The following is a 20,439-nucleotide window of genomic DNA, read 5'->3' on the forward strand; positions in this document are numbered from 1 at the left end:
CAGCCAGAGATGTGAAAGAGGCAGAATGAGGGGAGGTGGTGGCATAATGGTATTGTCACTAGTCCGTCAATCCAGAGACCCAGGTTAATGTTCTGGGGACCCGGGGTCGGGTCGCACCCCGGAAGAATTTAAATCCAATAAATATCTGTAATTAGAACCATAATGATAACCATGAAACCATTGCTGATTGTTCACTAATGTCCTTTAGGGAAGGAAATCTGCCGTCCTTACCCGGTCTGGCCTACATGTGACTCCAGACCCACAGCAATGTGGCTGACTCTTCAGGTTAAACATGAGCAGGGGAACCTCCTGCTGATTACCACATACCAGCCCCCATCAGCTGATCAATCAGCACTCCTCCATGTTGAACACCAATTGGAGGAAGCACTGAGGTTGGCAAGGGCGCAGAATGTACTCTGGGTGGTGGACCTCAATGTTCATCACTAAGAGTGGCTCGGTAGTACCACCACAGACCGAGCTGGCCGGGTCCTGAAGGACGTAGCTGCGAGACTGGGACTGCAGCAGGAGGTGAGGGAACCAACAAGAGGGAAAAACATACTTGACCTCATCCTCCCCAGTCTGCCTGCCGCAGATGCAGCTGTCCATGACAGTATTGATAGAAGTGACCACCGCATAGTCCTTGTGGATGAAGTCCCGTCTTCTCATTGAGGATTCCACAACAAACACATCAGATCTAAGCCCTGCAGTCCTGCCACATCCAGTTGTGAATGGTGGTGGACAATTAGGCAACTCAGGTCCCAGGTTCGATTCCCGGCTTGGGTCACTGTCTGTGCGGAGTCTGCACGTTCTCCCCGTGTGTGCGTGGGTTTCCTCCGGGTGCTCCGGTTTCCTCCCACAGTCCAAAGACGTGCAGGTTAGGTGGATTGGCCATGCTAAATTGCCCTTCATGTCCAAAATTGGCCTTCGGGTTGGTTGAGTGGGGTTACTGGGTTATGGGGATTGGGTGGTGTGGGCCTCGGTAGGGTGCTCTTTCCAAGAGCCGGTGCAGACTCGATGGGCCGAATGGCCTCCTTCTGCACTGTAAATTCTATGATTACTATAGATCACTGACTGAACTCACTGGAGGAGGCGGCTCCACACATATCCCCATCCTTAATGATGGAGGAGCCCAGCAGATCTGTGCAAAAGACAAGACTGAGGTATTCGCAACAATCTTCAGCCAGAAGTGCCGAGTGGATGATCCATCTCGGTCTCCTCCGGAGGTCCCCAGCATCACAGATGTCAGTCTTCAACCAATTAGATTCACTCAATGTGATATCGAGAAACGGCTGAAGACACTGGATACTGCAAAGGCTCTGGGCCCAGACAATATTCCGGCAATTGTACTGAAGACTTGTGCTCCAGAAATTTCCATCTCCCTAGCCAAGCTGTTCCAGTACAGCTACAACACTGACATCTACCCGGCAATGTGGAAAATTGCCCAGGTGTGTCCTATACACAAGAAACAGGACAAATCCAACATGACCAATTATCGCTGCACTCTCAATTATCAGTAAAGTGAGAGACGGGGTCATCAATAGTGCTGTCAAGTGACACTTACTCAGCAATAATCTGCTCACTGATGCTCAGTTTGGGTTCCGCCAGGGTCACTCAGCTCCTGACCTCATTACAACCTTGGTTCAAACATGGACAAGAGAGCTGAATGCCAGAGGTGAGGTGAGAGTGACTGCCCTTGGTATCAAGGCAGCATTTGACCGAGTGTGGCATCAAGGAGCCCTAGCTAAACTGGAGTCAGTGGGAATCAGGGAAAACTCTCCGCTGGTTGGAGTCATACCCGGCACAAAGGAAGATGGTTGTGGTGGCTGGAGATCAGTCACCTCAGTCCTGAGACATCACTGCAGGAGTTCCTCAGGGTAGTGTCCTCTTCAGCTGCTTCATCAATGACCTCCCTTCCACCATAAGGTCAGATATGGGGGTGTTCGCTGATTAGCACCATTTGCGACTCCTCAGATAATGAAGCAGTCCATGGGCAAATGCAGCAAGACCTGGACAATCTCCAGGCTTGGGCTGACAAGTGGCAAGTTACATTCATGCCACACAAGTGCCAGCCAATGACCATCTCCTACAAGAGAGGATCTAACCACCGCCCCTTGACATTCAATGGCATTACCTTCGCTGAATCCCCCACAATCAACATCCTGGGGGTTACCATTGATCAGAAACTGAACTGGACCCAGCCATGTAAATACTGTGGCTACCAGAGCAAGTCAGAGGCTAAGAATCCTACAGCAAGAAACTCACATCCTGACCCCAAAGCCTGACCACCATCTACAAGGCACAAGTCAGGAGTGTGATGGAATACTCTCCACTTATCTGGATGAGTGCAGCTCCAACAACACTCAAGAAACTCGACACCATCCAGGACAAAGCAGCCCCGCTTGATTGGCACCCCTGCCACAACATTCAAACCCTCCATCACTGACTCACAGTAGCAGCGGTGCTTACCATCTACAAGATGCACTGTAGGAACTCACCAAGGTTCCTTAGGCAGCACCTTCCAAACCCACGACCACTACCATCCAGAAGGACAAGAGCAGCAGATACCTGGGGACCCCACCACCTGGAGGCTCCCCCTCCGAGTCCCTCACCACCCTGACTTGGAAATATTTTGTTGTTCCTTCACTGTCACTGGGGCAACATCCTGGAACTCTCTCCCTAACAGCACAGTGGGTGTACCTACACCTCAGGGACTGCAGCGGATCAAGAAGGCAGCTCCCCACCACCTTCTCAAGGGGCAATTGCGGATGTGCAACAAATGCTGGCCTTGCCAGCGAAGCCCACAAGCCATAAAAATTAATTTTTTTTAAAGTCAAGGATAAAGCAATGGGGAAGAGCAGAGGGGAACGAGTGTGCTGGAAAGAGAAGCTATTGATGGTGCTAATACAAGGATATGCTGATATACTGAAAGGCTTAGCCTAGGTCGAGGCAATGAATGGAGACCCGCGTTGAGTAGAAAGACCAGCAGAGACTGGTTGGGCCAAATAGCAGTATATTCTTTTTAATTCTATGTATGAATGAACTACTGACAGGACAAACCCATTGAGACCCCCCCGTCTTGGCCACCCCCTTACAGCTTTCCGAACTGCCAGCTTGATTATAAAAGTCCACAGTTAACATCTCATTTGTGACTGTTTTTCTATTTGTTGACTCCCAGGTCAGTGAAGCCTGAAGATAAATCTTTTGCGATAGGAATTCAATTCATGCTGTTCCGTGTTCTGGGTAAGTACAAGGACAACTTGATCAAACTCCCAGCCAAAGCACTCTCTCCGTTAACTCCCCGAATGTGGGTGGTGCAGTGGCAGTGTCAAGGGCCTCGCAATCTAGTGACTCAGGCTGATGCTCCGGGTGGGCGGGGGGGGCATGGGTTCAAATCCAACCACGGTGGATGTTCAATTAATAAATCTGGAACTGAAAGCTAGTCACAGTACTCGTGACTAATTATTAATTCTTGTAAAAACCCAGCTGGTTCACTCATGCCCTTCACAGAGTCAAAATGGAGACACTATTTCCACTTGTGAGAAGGTTGGCGATCTGAGGGCATAGATTTACAATAATGGGCAAGCGATCAGCATCGGTGACCTGAGGGTAACATCTTTCTCGCGCGGCGCGTGGTTAGGATCCGGAACGCTCTGCTTGAGCACGTTGTGGTGGCAGCGCCAACTGAGCTACGACAAAGACAATTAGACTGTTACCTGAGAAGGAAGAATGTGCAGGGTTACGCACGGGGAGAATGTGGGAGACTGGCACTGGGTGAATGCTTACTTTGGAGGGCCGGTGTAGAGATGATGGGCCGAATGGCCTCGTTCTGCACTGTAACAATTCTGTGATTCTGACGGAAATCTGCCGTCCTTGCCCGGTCTGGTCTACACGTGACTCCAGACCCACTGCAACGTGTTTGATTCTGAACCATCCTCTGAAATGGTCAAGGAAGAAAAATCACAGAACTGTTACAGTGCAGACAGAGGCCATTCGGCCCATCCTGTCTGCACCGTCTCTCCAAACGAGCATCATGGCCTAGTGTCGATTCCTCTGAGCTTTGCTTCCATTCAAATAATCATCTAGTGTCCTCTTGAATGCCCCAATTGAGCGTAGCTCCACCACACTACCAGGCCGTGCATTCCGGACCCCAACCACTCGTTGTTCCTCCAATCACATTTGCTTCTTTTGCAAATCTCTTTAAATCTGTGCCCTCTCGTTCTTCATCCTTTTACGCGTGGGAGGAGTTTCTCCCTGTCCAATCTGTCCAGCCCCCTCATGATTCTGAACATCTCGATCAAACCTCCTGTCAAACGCCATGGGCGGGATTCTGCGGGAACCGGCGGGGCGCGCCACTCCGGTGCGGAGGCGTGAACCACTCCGGCGTCGGGCCGCCCCGAAGGTGCGCAATCCTCCGCACCTTCAGGGGCTAGGCCGGCGCCGGAGTGTTTGGCGCCGCGCCAGTCGGCCTGGAAGGGCCTCTGCTGGCCGGCGCGAGTTGGCGCATGCACGGGAGTCATCCCAGCCCATGCGCAGGGGGGGGGGTTCTCTGCACCGGCCATGGCGGAGGTTGACAGCGGCCGATGCGGCGGGAAAGCGTGCCCCCATGGCACAGGCCCACCCGCGGATTGGTGGGCCCCAATTGCAGGCCAGGCCACCGTGGGGGCACCCCTCCGGGGCCATTTCCCCCCGCGCCCCCCCCCCGAGGACTCTGCATGCCGCCCGTGGAGCCAGGTCCCGCCGGTAAGGACCTGTTGGGATTTACGCCGGCGGGGCCGGCTGAAAACGGGCCGGAGAATCGCTGGGGGGGGGGGCGCTGCCAATGGCCCCCGACCGGCGCGGCACGGTTCCCGCATCCCACCAAAACCCCAGCGCCGGAGCATTCGGCAGCCGGCGGGGCGGGTTTCACGCCGCCCCCCCCCCGCCGATTCTGCCACCCGGCGGGGGGGGTCGGAGAATCCCGCCCCTTCTCTCCCAGGAGAACAGTCCCAACCTCTGCAATCTCTCCTCACAACTGAAGCTTCTCATCCCTAAAATCATTCTTGTAATTGTCTTCTTCACTCTCCAGTGCCATCCACTAATGTGTGCCACTAAGCTCAAGGGCAATTAGGGTTGGCAACAAATGCCAGCCTTGCCAGTGACGCTCCCATTCCATGAAAGAATGAAAAAAAACCAGGAAACACTGGGCATAAAAAAATATGCCAGAAGCAGCTGGCTTCCAACACCCTGGAAATCACATGATTTAATAGTAATCGAATCATCAGATAATTCACCTGGGACATTGAATCAAAATGAACTTTCCACACAAAGTGTCATGGAAATCTGGAACTCATGAAGAAAATAATCAGCAGGAGGAGCCCTAATGGCCACCCAGCCTGCTTCGCCATTCAACAAGGTCATGGCTCCACCTTCCTCCCGGATCTCAAGATCCCACGATTCTCTGAGATTCCAAAGATTATCGAGCTCAGTCTTCAATGTCCTCAATGACTGGGTATCCACAAGCCTCTGGGGTAGGGGATTCTAGAGATTCACCGCCCTGTGGGTGAAGACACTCTTCCTGATTTTGATCCGAAATGGCTGACTCCTTATCCTGAGATGTGACCCTACGTTCTGAACTGGGGCTGGTTCAGCACAGGGCTAAATCGCTGGCTTTGCAAGCAGACCAAGGCAGGCCAGCAGCACGGTTCAATTCCCGTTCCAGCATCCCCCAACAGGCGCCGGAATGTGGCGACTAGGGGCTTTTCACAGTAACTTCGTTTGAAGCCTACTTGTGACAATAGGCGATTTTCATTTTTCATTCAACTCTGTGGCCTGGGGAAAGAGCCTCGCACCATCGACCCAAACGCGTTCCCTGAAAGGCTATCGATGGCCTAATCTCAAAGTTCATTTCTCTGCCCACTATCCACAATATGTGCAAAACACCAAACCTGTAGCCAACACGCATTTAGGTGCAAGATTCACCGTTCTACTCAATAAGCCACCTAACACTGCCGAACAAGAAGGTCAGTATTGAGCTTGTGAGTAAAGCTCCCTCGAATGGACAAAAGCAAATCCGAAAGAGCAATGTGAACTTGGACAATCTTCAATGCTTTTTTCCTACTGGTGCATTTCAAGCATTGGATTGCTGACACATTGTTAATGGCATCTCAAAGACCATGGGCGGGATTCTCCGACCCCCCCCCCCCCCCCCCACCGGGTAGGAGAATCGCCGGGGGTTCGGCGTGAACCCCGCCCCCGCCGTCCTCCGAATTCTCCGGCGCCCCCAAAAAGCGTCCCAGCGTGAATCGCGCCGCCCGCCTCTGAGAACGGCGGGGACCGGCACGGCGCAATGGGTGCCGGGGCCGCCCGAATTCTCCGGCCTGCGATGGGCCGAAGTCCCGCCCGTCTAACGAGGGTCCCGCCGGCGTAAATCAAGGTTGGTCCCTACCGGCGGGACCTGGCGACGCGGTCGGGCTCCGGGGTCCGGGGGGGGGGGGGGGGGGGGGGCGCGGGGTGATATTGTAAATATAATTGCGTTGCAATAAACATAGTTTTCTTTTACCCATTCGCTTCGGGCTCGGTTGTGGCCTTCATGAGCCACCTTCTGCAAGCTCCTCTCCAAACCACTCACCATCCTGACTTGGAAATATATCGGCCGTTCCTTCACTGGCATTGGGTAAAATACAAGAAATCCCTCCCTAACAGCACTGCAGGTGTAATGGGTCAAGAAGGTGGTTCAGCACTACCTTCTCAAGGGCAATTAAGAAAAATTATGTTTTAGAATTCTGTTTAATGTAGGAGCTTAAAAGCAGAAGGGGGCCATTTGTACCACCAAGCTTGCTTCCCAGTCAATAAGACCATGGCTGGGCTGATTGCGGCCTCAACTCCACTGTCCTGTCTGTCCCCCATAACCCTCGACTCTCCCCTCTGTGAGAACTCTCTCTAACTCAACCTTGAAAATAAATCAATGACCACAGCCTCCGCTACTCTCTGGAGGAGAGAATTCCTCAGATGAACAACTCTCTGGGAGAAGACATTCCTCCTCATGTCCGTATTAAATGGGAGATTCCTTGGGCTGGATTCCCTGCCAGCGGGATTCTCCGTTGCGCTCCCCGAAACAAAAAGCTGCTCTGCTGTCAGGAGCGGCTCTTTCCTCAAACAACGGACTCGAGGAATGTTAAATGAGATAAATATGTTGAAGCTTTGGTTCCGTATCTTTAAGAATCAGTGAAATTTGTTCCGAATTTTCTCTCAGGGAGTAAAACAATAAAAGTGGGCTTGGTGACTTGGTCTGAAGGTGCAACAGGCAAACTTCCCATACAGTCTCTGGGAAGAGACAATATCCATGGTGCAGTCAGTGATAGGGGAGAGTGTACATGGGGATGTGGGAGGGGAGTGAATGGGGGGTCGAGTCAGTGATAGGGGAGAGTGTACATGGGGATGTGGGAGGGGAGTGAATGGGGGGTCGAGTCAGTGATAGGGGAGAGTGTACATGGGGATGTGGGAGGGGAGTGAATGGGGGGTCGAGTCAGTGATAGGGGAGAGTGTACATGGGGATGTGGGAGGGGAGTGAATGGGGGGTAGAGTCAGTGATAGGGGAGAGTGTACATGGGGATGTGGGAGGGGAGTGAATGGGGGGTAGAGTCAGTGATAGGGGAGAGTGTACATGGGGGTGTGGGAGGGGAGTGAATGGGGGCTGGAGTCAGTGATAGGGGAGAGTGTACATGGGGGTGTGGGAGGGGAGTGAATGGGGGGTAGAGTCAGTGATAGGGGAGAGTGTACGTGGGGGTGTGGGAGGGGAGTCAATGGGGGGTAGAGTCAGTGATAGGGGAGAGTGTACATGGGGGTGTGGGAGGGGAGTGAATGGGGAGTAGAGTCAGTGATAGGGGAGAGTGTACATGGGGATGTGGGAGGGGAGTGAATGGGGGGTAGAGTCAGTGATAGGGGAGAGTGTACGTGGGGGTGTGGGAGGGGAGTGAATGGGGGGGGTAGAGTCAGTGATAGGGGAGAGTGTACATGGGGGTGTGGGAGGGGAGTGAATGGGGGGTAGAGTCAGTGATAGGGGCGAGTGTACATGGGGGTGTGGGAGGGGAGTGAATGGGGGGTAGAGTCAGTGATAGGGAAGAGTGTACATGGGGGTGTGGGAGGGGAGTGAATGGGGGGTAGAGTCAGTGATAGGGGAGAGTGTACATGGGGATGTGGGAGGGGAGTGAATGGGGGGTAGAGTCAGTGATAGGGGAGAGTGTACGTGGGGGTGTGGGAGGGGAGTCAATGGGGGGTAGAGTCAGTGATAGGGGAGAGTGTACATGGGGATGCGGGAGGGGAGTGAATGGGGGGGGTAGAGTCAGTGATAGGGGAGTGTGTACATGGGGGTGTGGGAGGGGAGTGAATGGGGGGGGTAGAGTCAGTGATGGGGGAGAGTGTACATGGGGGTGTGGGAGGGGAGTGAATGGGGGGTAGAGTCAGTGATAGGGGAGAGTGTACATGGGGATGTGGGAGGGGAGTGAATGGGGGGTAGAGTCAGTGATAGGGGAGAGTGTACATGGGGATGTGGGAGGGGAGTGAATGGGGGGTAGAGTCAGTGATAGGGGAGAGTGTACATGGGGATGCGGGAGGGGAGTGAATGGGGGGGGTAGAGTCAGTGATAGGGGAGAGTGTACATGGGGATGCGGGAGGGGAGTGAATGGGGGGTAGAGTCAGTGATAGGGGAGAGTGTACATGGGGGTGCGGGAGGGGAGTGAATGGGGGATAGAGTCAGTGATAGGGGAGAGTGTACATGGGGGTGTGCGAGGGGAGTGAATGGGGGGGTAGAGTCAGTGATAGGGGAGAGTGTACATGGGGATGTGGGAGGGGAGTGAATGGGGGGTAGAGTCAGTGATAGTGGAGAGTGTACATGGGGATGTGGGAGGGGAGTGAATGGGGGGTAGAGTCAGTGATAGGGGAGAGTGTACATGGGGATGTGGGAGGGGAGTGAATGGGGGGTAGAGTCAGTGATAGGGGAGAGTGTACATGGGGGTGTGGGAGGGGAGTGAATGTGGGGTAGAGTCAGTGATGTTGGAGAGTGTACATGGGGATGTGGGAGGGGAGTGAATGGGGGGTAGAGTCAGTGATAGGGGAGAGTGTACATGGGGGTGCGGGAGGGGAGTGAATGGGGGATAGAGTCAGTGATAGGGGAGAGTGTACATGGGGATGTGGGAGGGGAGTGAATGGGGGGTAGAGTCAGTGATAGGGGAGAGTGTACATGGGGGTGTGCGAGGGGAGTGAATGGGGGGGTAGAGTCAGTGATAGGGGAGAGTGTACATGGGGATGTGGGAGGGGAGTGAATGGGGGGTAGAGTCAGTGATAGGGGAGAGTGTACATGGGGATGTGGGAGGGGAGTGAATGGGGGGTAGAGTCAGTGATAGGGGAGAGTGTACATGGGGATGTGGGACAGAGTGATTATTGGGCGATGATCAAAACCCTATGGGAGGGATTCTCCGATTGCCGGCGGCGAAACCGCATTTGGCGATCGGGCGGAGAATCCCTCCTGGGGCGTCATTCTCCGACCCCCCGCCGGGTTGGGGAATCGCCGGGGGCTGCCGTGAATCCCGCCCCCGCCGGCAAGTCTCCGGCACCGGATATTCGGCGGGGGCGGGAATCGGGCCGCGCCAGTTGGCAGGGCCCCCCGCTCAATTCTCCGGCCCGTATTTGCCGAAGTCCCGCCGATAAATTGCCTGTCCCGCCGGCGTAAATTAAAGTACCTATTTACCGGTGGGACAAGGCGTCGCGGGCGGGCTCCGGGGTCCTGGGGGGGGCGCGGGGCGACCTGGCCCCGGGGGGTGCCCCCACGGTGGCCCGGCCCGCGATCGGGGCCCACCGATCCGCGGGCGGGCCTGTGCCGTGGGGCCACTCTTTCCCTTCTGCCTCCGTCACGGTCTCCACCATGGCGGAGGCGGAAGAGACTCCCTCCACTGCGCATGCGTGGGAAACTGTCAGCGGCCGCTAACGCTCCCGCGCATGCGCCGCCCCGACATGTCATTTCCGCGCCAGCTGGCGGGGCAACAAAGGCCGTTTCCGCCAGCTGGCGGGGCGGAAATCCCTCCGGCGTCGGCCTAGCCCCTCAATGTTGGGGCTCGGCCCCCAAAGATGCGGAGCATTCCGCACCTTTGGGCCGGCGCGATGCCCGTCTGATTGGCGCCGTTTTGGGCGCCAGTCGGCGGACATCGCGCCGTTTGGGGAGAATTTCGCCCCAGATGTCGAAATGCTCCCGCCCGTCGAAAGCGGCGTCACCGGTGAGTACGGCGCACGCCGTTGGGATGACCTCAGGATGTTACCTGAGGCCCTCCCCCCGATGCCCCGCCCCCGCTGGGCTGACTTCCCGACGGGGTGGATCACTTGTGCTTTCAGTTTTCGTCAAGCCCGCATGGCGGCTGCGGACTGTGTCCCAGGCTGCCACAGTTGGGGGGGGGGGGGGGGCGTTCCTCTGGCCGGGGGGGGAGCTTCGGTGGGGGCTGGGGGGATTGGTGGGGGGAGGGGGGTGATCCGGGTATGGCGATGTGTGTTACAGGGGGGGACTATCTGGCAGACCCGGCACAGCTGCTAGGCCTTCACCGGGTGGGGCATCGGCGCGAGGGCGCCTCCGACTTTCTCATCGTAAGACTAGACACATTCTCCGGACATAGCCTCAAAATCGGAGAATCCAGCCCTCTACTTTTGTCTGGAACATTTGGAGTGCTGCGATTCACATCCAAGATTCTCACGTCCGGTTATCTTTCTCAGCCTGGCTACCTGGACCGATTCTTTATGGAAGTATGATTGACACAACATGTATCCGATGGGAAAAGAAGTGTAACAAAAAGGCAGCCTGCAGATACTACAACCTGGATCTCTTCCGGGTCAGGTATGTTCACTTCAGTTTATTTAGAAGATGCTCACAACGTCTCTTTCAACAGCACTCTCCAAACAGGTGGTCACTACTGCCTGGAAGAGCAGGAGATGGACGGGGATATCATCACCTCCAAACCACTCACCACCCTGACTTGGAAATACACCGGCCGGTCCTTCACTGTCAGCCAGTCAATATCCTGCAATTCCCTCCCTGACAGCACGGACTGCAGCGATTCAAGAAGGCAACTCCCCGCCCTCTTCTCAAGGGGCAATTAGGGATGTACAATAATTGCTGACCCAGCCACATCCCATAATTAACATGAAAATAATGACGGGTTGAGTGAGGATCCTTGGAGGCCGATTTGGGATTGATGCGTATTCCTGACCATTATATTCCTCCCATTTCCCCAGAGGTATTAGAGGTGCCTTACAATATTAATGCCCATTTATGTGCAAAGCTATAGTAAGGATATGCAGATAATGATGTCTAAACATCTCGGCTGCTCAGCATTGTACTGGTGGAATATTTGGCCTCATGTCTTGGAGTCAAACAGAGAGGAGAAAACAAATAGAAAGAATCACAGAATGTTACAGTGCAGGAGAGGCCCTCGGCCATTGAGTCTGCGTCGAAGCACAAAAAGACTCTCGCCTGTCTAGCTAATCCCATTTGCCAGCACTTGGCCAGAACCTGGAATGTTAAGACGTGCCCAGTGCTCATCCAGGTACTTTTTCAAGGACGTGAGGCAACCCGCCTCTACCGCCCTCCCAGGCAGTGCGTTCCGGGCCGTCACCACTCTCGAGGTAAAAAAACCATTTCCTCAAATCCTCCCTAAACCTCCCACCCCTCACTTTGAACTTGTGTCCCCTCGTAACTGACCCTTCAACTAAGGGGAACAGCTGCTCCCTATCCACTCTGGCCATACCCCTCATAAGCTTGTCCACCTCGATCAGGTCGCCTCTCAATCTTCTCTGCTCCAGCGAAAACAACCCAAGCCTATCAAACCTCTCTTCATAACTAAAACGTTCCATCCCAGACAACATCCTGGTGAATCTCCTCTGCACCCCCTCCAGTACAATCACATCCTTCCTATAATGCGGCGACCAGAATTGCACACAGTGCTCCAGCTGTGGCCTCACCAAAGTTCGATACAACTCCAACATGACCCCCTGCTTTTGTCATCTATGCCACGATTGATAAAGGCAAGTGTCCCATATGCCTTTTTCACCACCCTATTAACCTGCCCTTCTGCCTTCAGAGATCGATGGACAAACATGTTGTCCTTCGAAACTTCCCAGTGTCAGACCTTTCATAGTATACTTCCTTGTCAAATTACTCCTTCCAAAGTGTATCACCGCACACATTTCAGGGCTAAATTAAAGATAAAAGAGTGAAAAAGATTAAAATTAGACGAGTGGACAATTGACAAAAAGATGGTTTTAGTTTTTATTTTGTGAGCAAGGTCACACGGTTAGGTTTTTCAAAAAATTATTAAACACAATATTTTTCTTTCTGTCCTCTATTTTGACTCAGGTACATTGGGCTGCAGATGCTGTTTGAGTGTGGAGCTTTCCTATTCTTCCTCGTGGCCTACTATGTCCTTGTGAAAGACTTGCTGAGGAAGGAGCAACGGGGTGGGGTGAAAGCCAAGACTTCGATAGACCCTGAGGTTGGAGGGGAGAGAAAGATACTGATGGAGAAAGAGAACGGAATGAAAGCTCAGCTTGAACTGAAAGTGTGAACGATTATTGATGGGAAGGGGAGGGGGGGAGGGGGGCGCGGAGAGGGGAGGTTGATGGAATCTGTACATATCTGAAATCTGACCACAACGCAGGGGCAGGGCAGAGGTGATGCTGTGCCAATGATGGCAGTCAACGAAGGACTCACTCTTTCCCATTTTGGTTTTTATTGCTGGGTACAGAGCGTTCTTCCAGGGAGCCTCTCCAACTGCCCCCCCCCCCCCCCCACTGTCCCCCCTCTTCCTTCTCTGTTGCGAAGCTGTCCTTGCGAAGTGTTGCACCAGTCAGTGATGTGAAACGCGAGTGAGCTCTTTCATGTTCCTGGAACCCCAGGAGAATGGACCTCCTCTTATCCCGGTATCCAATTACTGTGCCAAAGTTTTTCTTTCCTGCTCATTCACTGCCCGGGGCCCTCCTTCAATCTCCGAGTGGATTCTGGGTGCGAAGGGGCAGCACAATAGAATTCATATCAAGGTGAAAGACTCCGGGCTATGGATCAACATGCTGAAAGCAATTATTTGTTCCTTGGATGAAAACCTATCACACTCACGTGACATTGCTCTCATTTATTTTAAGGCAACAATTAGAGGTGCCTTTAATTTCAGCCAATTTAGGCCTTCTCCCAGACAATGTGACATCCAGGTTGAGTGGCACTGGTGGTGTCAATCCCGGGTCAGTATCGCTGGCGTGTTACATTTCACTCAGGGAGTGGGAATTGCTACGACAACATGCGCATTTCTGGAGTCAGGTTGCTAGCTCTGGCTGGGAATATTCTGGGAGACATCAGGGGAAATGGTGTAATAAAATGGTGTGGCGCGAGCGGGTCTGGGAACGCTCGCAATTTTAACAAAGCAAACTGCAACCCAAACCCCTTTCACTAAAATAAAGGCTTTGCAATTCCAGAATTAGTTCTAGACATGAAGTCTAAATCTTATCAATAGTCAGTTGGGAAACTTAAACTCACCACTTGTAACTTGTGTAAAGTAAAGTTGCCATAGTCCCAGATGACCATAGGCTGCTTTCTCCTTCGAGGGGGGGAGAGCTGACTGGTGGCGATTTAACCCGAGGGTCACCACACCTCAGGCGAGGGGCAAGGTTGAGAAGGCGGAGCCTTCATGAATAACCTCAGCCGGTACAGGAATTGAACCCCCGCTGCTGGCCTCGCTCTGCATCACACACCAGCTGTACAGCCAACTTAGTGAAACCAGCCTCCACTTGTGTACAGTGTATTTGTGTCACTTGTGTACAGTGTACTTGTGTCACTTGTGTACAGTGTACTTGTGACATTCATGTATACTTGTGTCACTTGTGTACAGTGTACTTGTGACACTTGTGTACAGTATACCTGTGTCACTTGTGTACAGTGTACTTGTGACATTTATGTATACTTGTGTCACTAGTGTACAGTGTACTTGTATCACTTGTGTACAATGTACTTGTGACACTTGTGTACAGTGTACCTGTGTCACTTGTGTACAGTGTACTTGTGACATTTATGTATACTTGTGTCACTAGTGTACAGTGTACTTGTGTCACTTGTGTACAGTGTACTTGTGTCACTTGTGTACAGTGTACTTGTGATACTTGTGTACAGTGTACTTGTGACACTTGTGTACAGTGTACTTGTGTCACTTGTGTACAGCAAGTTCAAATCCCCACAGTCGCCACCAACTGTCCAATAGCATTCAAAATACCTCCTTGCCTAAAGAGGTGAGCAAGAGGGCAGTGCAATTTTTCTGCCGTTGAGCTCCTTCCCTGGTTTTGGGGTGCTCTGGATGGTGGAGGGCCCTATTCCCAGCTCCAACTCCTGCTGCTCCCAGATCCTCTAAAAGTCTCGGGCCAGAGCTGCTATGGCCAATCAGAACTGTGGCACTACAATGTGGCACTTTCCACTTGGAGGCCCAGCAGCTGTGACCAATCAGCAGCCGGCTGGAGAGCCGGAACGTCCCCCTGGTTGTTGACACCGCAGTCACCAATAGTGCAGCCACAGGTCCCACCCATGCACATCTGTCAGCCACCCCGCATTAAGGATGGTGCAAAAGATGTGAAAAAACTCCGTCACATTAAGTCCAGCCTCTAACCTGCTCCCTTTGCCTCCCAGAACGCTTCCTTTGGACACAGCGAGATTGATGTTGATTGCCGTACATTGGCACCAATCCTAGTAGACTCCTAGTCATTCCAGGACTGGTGGAAACTTTATTCTGGAGACATAGATAGTGAGGGTCGAAGCTCCAATGTTCTTTCCATCTCATGGCTGATGACGAATCTCTCCCAAACTTACCCTCTGACATTGTTGGGTGTTGGAAGGACTAACAGCTCGATGCTCAACCTGTTTGAGTGCGTTATGAACGCACTTTCCTTGGCCATCAAGTCCTGGGGTGAGACTCAAACTCGGAGTTCAGAGGCAGGGAAACCGACCACGAGGCCACAAGGTCGGCTCAGTATCGCTGACAACACAATCTTCTCCCACAAGGTTCAAACCTCTGGGAGCTCGGTGGCTTCAAGCTGCTGTTTTTTAAGGGTCGGTGAGGTCTTTGTAAGGGTCACAGGAATTCTGGGTGAGCAGTTCCCAGATACACGTCCTAGGTTGAATAGCGGTGTACGTATAGTAGGTCTGAGTTCAAATCCTGGCCCTGCCCCAACACCGCCACTGCAACGAGCAAATTTAAAGTCAGTTAATTAGAAACAAAGCTAGCACCTGTAATGGTGACCCATGATGCGACTGGATTGGTTTTGAACCCATCTGGTCACTAATGTCCTTTAGGGAAGGAAATCTGCCGTCCTTACCCGGTCTGGCCTACATGCGACTCCAGACCCACACAACGATGCAGTTGACTCTTAAATGGCCCTCTATGCTGCACCTACAGGCCCAGGAGATAGCAGGAGCCTGTTTCTATCCAGGATTCTGGGCTGGGTTGAGCTGTCATTGGCGTCACTGATGTTTTAAGCTGTTACTGCCTTTACTGTATCACACTAGAATATTTCTACATGGTTTAATGATGTTTTAATACTGTGAGTTGGAAGAATGAACAAAACCTTTAATGGTTTGTAAATAGTGAAGCTTGCCCTGAAGCTCCACCTCACGGAAGGGGTGTGGTGAATGGAACATGATGATATGTACATTTTAACAATCTAGTAACTTGTGTATTACTGTAGTTTATTTGATATTAACTTTTATTTACAAATATATTTTTGCACACTTATCCCTCAACTGTGAAGTTTGGAACATTTAGTCATGTTGAATTTTATCTTTATGGGTTGAAATCATAGGGGCTGGATTAGCACAGTGGGCTAAATCGCTGGTTTGTAATGCAGAACAATGCCAGCAGCGCGGGTTCAATCCCCGTACCGGCCTCCCCGAACAGGCGCCGGAATGTGGCGGCTAGGGGCTTTTCACAGTAACTTCATCGAAGCCGACTTGTGACAATAAGCTATTGTTATTATATTATCAGCTTTGAGAGCTGAGAAAGGATTTGCATTTCACTATTGACTCTGAATGTGGTGCCTGGCTTTAATTTGAGATAGGCCGCAATTTCCTGGCTGTTCCCAGCGGCGGGATCTCCTGCCCCCGCTGACGGTGACCCCCTGCCGCAGGTTCCCCAGCGGTGGGGGGTGGGAACAATGGGAGTTCCCATTGACAGCGGCAGGGCCTGAAGATGCTGTCTGGAGGGGGAAGCCCTCCTTCTTCGTCCCGCCCTGTCTTTTATTTTCCTTGCCAGGGGAAACGGTATCTCTGTGACTGAGCCTCGTAACCATGTCAACACCTCAGTTAGATCAACGCTGCTGACCAAATGAATCATTGAAAATCGATAGGAAGATGGAGGGATTCGGATCCAAGGTGGGGAAAATGCGGTTGAGGCATAGGTCAGCCATGATCTCATTGAATAGCGAAGACGTTCGAGGGTCTGGATGGCCTCCTCCTGTCCCTCGGTCCCTATCTACAAGTCAGGTCCATGCATGCAGTCTTGATAATTTAACCCCTTCAACCCTGGTATAATTCGAGTGAATCCGTGCTGCACCCATTATGAACTAGGTACTTGGGTTTCCAGAAAGCAGCTGGCAAGATGCCCGTCAAAGATTCCTACTCAAAGTACGAGTTCATGGTGTAGGGGGTGATATATTGGCATGGATAGAGGGTTGGCTATGTGCGAATTAGGAGCATCAGCAGGCCACTCAGTCCCTCAAGCCTGCTCCACCATTCAATAAATGCATGGCCGATCTGATTGTAATCTTAACCCTGCATTCCTGCCCATCCCCCGATAACCTTTCACCCCCTTGCCAGTCACATGCCTTAAAAATACTCAAAAGATTCTGGAGAGAATTCTCCACCTCCGCCATGGTCTTATCAAATGGCAGAGCAAGCTCAAGGAATTGAATGTCCTCCTCCTGATCCTGATTCGTACGTTCATTATGTATCCCTTCCAAAGCCAATACATGCTCCCTGCCTTGCCCACAACCAGATATTGTACTCCAATGGGTCTGACCAAGACTTGCATGGAGCCAGATCCTGGCTTCCTTCCCTTTGTGTCATCCAGAATCATAGAAAGAGGCTACCTGTGACAAGGCAGCACTCCCTCAGCACTGCCTGGTAATAGCAACCAGGCTTTGGAATGAGGTTAGAGAGCGTGCGTGCAACCAAGTGGGTCAACTGACGCCAAATATTGCATTTCTCACCCCACCCCACTCCCTGTTCGCAAAGTGGTTATACTGCTGGCGCCGTCATCCCCAGGTTTCATGGAGACATTGGTTCATTCCACTGCAGCAGTGGGGGAAGTTAATTAAGCAATTTTGCAATTATGGGCTAGTTGCCCTGGCAGGACTGGAAAATCCCGCTCCACTTGTTTGCAAAGTCATTTGGATTGGGAATGTAATGAAAGTAACAATGAAATGGATACCGACATGGAATCCAATGAATCAATTTCAACTCTTTCAAAGATCCATGTGTGTTTTTTATAGAGCGTCCAATAGCACTCTTCCCTCCCAGTCCGAAAGTTGTGGGTTCTGTGCAGGGTTATGGGAAGGAGGTGGGAGAATGGCTCTCAGTGAATTGCTCGTTCAGAGACTTTGGTGCAGACACGATGGGCTGAATGGTTTTCTTCTATGTCGATTGATATCGCCAGAACAGATTAATTGGTCATTATCTCATTACGGTTTGAATCTTGCTGTGTGCATACTGGTGCCAGGTTTCCTACTTTAGAACAGTGACCACAATTCAAAAGGCGCTGTGTTGCTTGCAAAGCACTGTAGGGCCTCCTGAGGTTGTGGGAGATGCGATAGAAACACTCTTTTTCCTTCGTTCTCTGTTCCCCTTCCATGGACTTCAATGTTTTGTTTTAAGCCAATGGAAAGGCTGCCTCACTGGCACACTGAGGTGGGCGGTGGGTGTGGGTGGTGGGGTGGGGGGGGGGGGGGGGCGGCAGGCATTCTGGGAGTGCCGGACTGATCCTCACTGGGAACTAAATCAATATTCAGCAACAACAGCTTGTATTTGAAAATCGCCTATTGTCACAAGTAGGCTTCAAGTGAAGTTACTGTGAAAAGCCCCTAGTCGCCACATTCCGGCACCTGTTCGGGGAGGCTGGTACAGGAATAGCGCCTTTAACACAGTCAAACATCCCAAGGTGCTCTGCAGCTGTGTCGTCAGAGAAGAACTTGACGCTGAGCCACATGATGGCAGAGTGGCACAGTGGCTAGCACTGCTGCCTCACAGCGCCAGGGTCCCGGGCTCGATTCTGACCTCGGGTGACTGTGTGGAGTTTGCACGTTCTCCCCGTGTGTGCGTGGGTTTCCTCCGGGTGCTCCAGTTTCCTCCCACAGTCCAAAGACGTGCAGGTTAGGTGGATTGGCCCCCAACGGTTAGATGGGGTTACGGAGATGGAGTGGGGGAGTGGGCCTAGATGGGGTGCTCTTTCAGAGGGTGGGTGCAGTCGAAGGCCTCCTTCTGCACTATATGGATTCCAAAGATTCTATGACCAGATATGAGGGCAGATTCGGCCAAAGTGGTAGCTTTTCAGGAATTGACAAAAAGATTTGTGAGAGAAAGAGAAGGAGTCAGGATAGTTACCGCAGGAAATTAAAATGCTTTGGGTTAAAGTAAATGTCTTCGATATCAAGAGGAAGATCTCCGGGTTATTGTTCAAGACTTGTCAGTGATTGATGTTGCTATCGGTTACAAAACACTTAAAAGTGTAATGGAACCTTTTCTGCCCAGTTAAACTGATACTAACTATAATGCATGGGTTCTAATGAAACAAAGAAGGGTAGCATCAGCAAACCAAGCCTTGTGGATGTTAACCGCATGTTTGGGTTGTGCAATCCTTAAAGAAAGAAAAACTTGGCCCTCCAACTCCAGGACACCTCAAAATTCTTCACACCCAAGCAAGTACTTTTTCAAAGGAGGGTGGGATTTTCAGACCCAGCCACTCAACTGACTTTTGGATCATCTCCAATTTTTCCTGTGCCACCAGGGCTGATCCCCCCCCCCCACCCCCCCCCCCCCGCAGTGGGGGGGTCGGAATATCCCGCCCATGGACACTGTTGGAATACAGCACAAGTCAGCAGCCAACGTGAACAGAGTAAGTGCCCACAAACAAAAATGTGATCATGACCATATTACCTGTTCGTTGAGGGATGAATCTTGGCCAGGGCGCTACGGACCAGTCCAGTGCTCTCCTCCAAAGTTGTGGCTCTGGGATATTTTGCATCCACTTGAGAGACTAGAATCATAGAATCAATCAGAGGCTTTACAGTGCAGAAGGAGGCCATTCGGCCCATCGAGTCTGCACCAGCTCTTGGAAAGAGCACCCTACTTAAGCCCACACCTCTACCCTAACCCCGTAACCTCCCACCCAACCTTTTTGGACACTACGGGCAATTTTAGCATGGCCAATCCACCTAACCTGCACATCTTTGGACTGTGGGAGGAAACCGGAGCACCCGGAGGAAACCCACGCAGACACGGGGGAGAACGTGCAGGCTCTGCACAGGCAGTGACCTAAGCCGGGAATTGAACCTGGGACCCTGGCACTGTGAAGCAACTGTGCTAACCACTGCGCTATCGTGCTGCCCCCCGGAGAGGGTGGATAGGGGCCTCGGTTTAACATGCCATTCAAAAGACTCTGACTGCAATGAGAGTATCAGACTGGACTTTACACTCGCTCCTCTGGTCAGGGACTTGGACCCACAACCTTCTGACCAAAGGTGAGAGAGCTGCCCGCTCTTTCTCTGCTAGTTTGAGGGCAGTGAAGGAAAGAGGGTCTGAGGTTATGCAGTCACAGTTTATTGTGTGATTCCTGTGGTGAGCTCTGAGCTTGACTGGTTTGGTGGACATTGTGACCTACAAACCTAAATACAGCCACAAATCCACGAACACCCAGGCAATCACTGTGGTGAAATCTCATAAAATGTGAATGGGAGATGATATAGTTTAACTCCAATTGTATCTGTTGTGTAAACAATGATTAACTGCTTGTATATAATAACTTTTATATACCAATTAAATAAATAACATTTTGATTGAACAATATGCTGTGCGCACTTTATTTTCAATTTCTAACACTTTTTTATTCTCAAAATGAATCCTACAAGTTCACTTGGAGAGGAGGAATTTTCGGGGTTATGGGAGAAAAATGGCGGTGTCGGATGTATTGAAAAATTAGACGCATCAGCATGGGAAGAGGAGGGTAAAGGTGAAGAGGGAGCTGATCCCAGGGATGATTGGTGACATTTGTGTAATAGTGCAGAAAACCAGGAAGTAGAAACTAGAACTTGAGCCTCATCTCTACACGCTTCTAAGATTTTATTTACAGAGGACATACAATACAAGCGTGCAACTCCAAACCCAACAATCACACTTTAAGT

The 20,439-nt window shown here is 51.8% G+C and overlaps 1 protein-coding gene across 3 annotated transcripts in view; it reads left to right on the forward strand.

The window, feature by feature from the left end:
- LOC140392126 (solute carrier organic anion transporter family member 2B1-like) overlaps nt 1-17,965 on the forward strand; it is a 110,118-nt gene extending 92,153 nt beyond the window's left edge. For all 3 annotated transcript variants that reach the window (XM_072477448.1, XM_072477450.1, XM_072477449.1), the window contains exons 13-15: nt 3,176-3,240; nt 10,735-10,855; nt 12,374-17,965. In XM_072477448.1, coding sequence (XP_072333549.1) covers nt 3,176-3,240; nt 10,735-10,855; nt 12,374-12,581 — 394 coding nt within the window. In that variant the 3' untranslated portion in view covers nt 12,582-17,965. The remainder of the gene's footprint in view (nt 1-3,175; nt 3,241-10,734; nt 10,856-12,373) is intronic.
- Nucleotides 17,966-20,439: the final 2,474 nt, after the last annotated feature.

This window comes from Scyliorhinus torazame, chromosome 15, assembly GCF_047496885.1.
Source record: "Scyliorhinus torazame isolate Kashiwa2021f chromosome 15, sScyTor2.1, whole genome shotgun sequence".
NCBI classification, from domain to species: domain Eukaryota; kingdom Metazoa; phylum Chordata; class Chondrichthyes; order Carcharhiniformes; family Scyliorhinidae; genus Scyliorhinus; species Scyliorhinus torazame.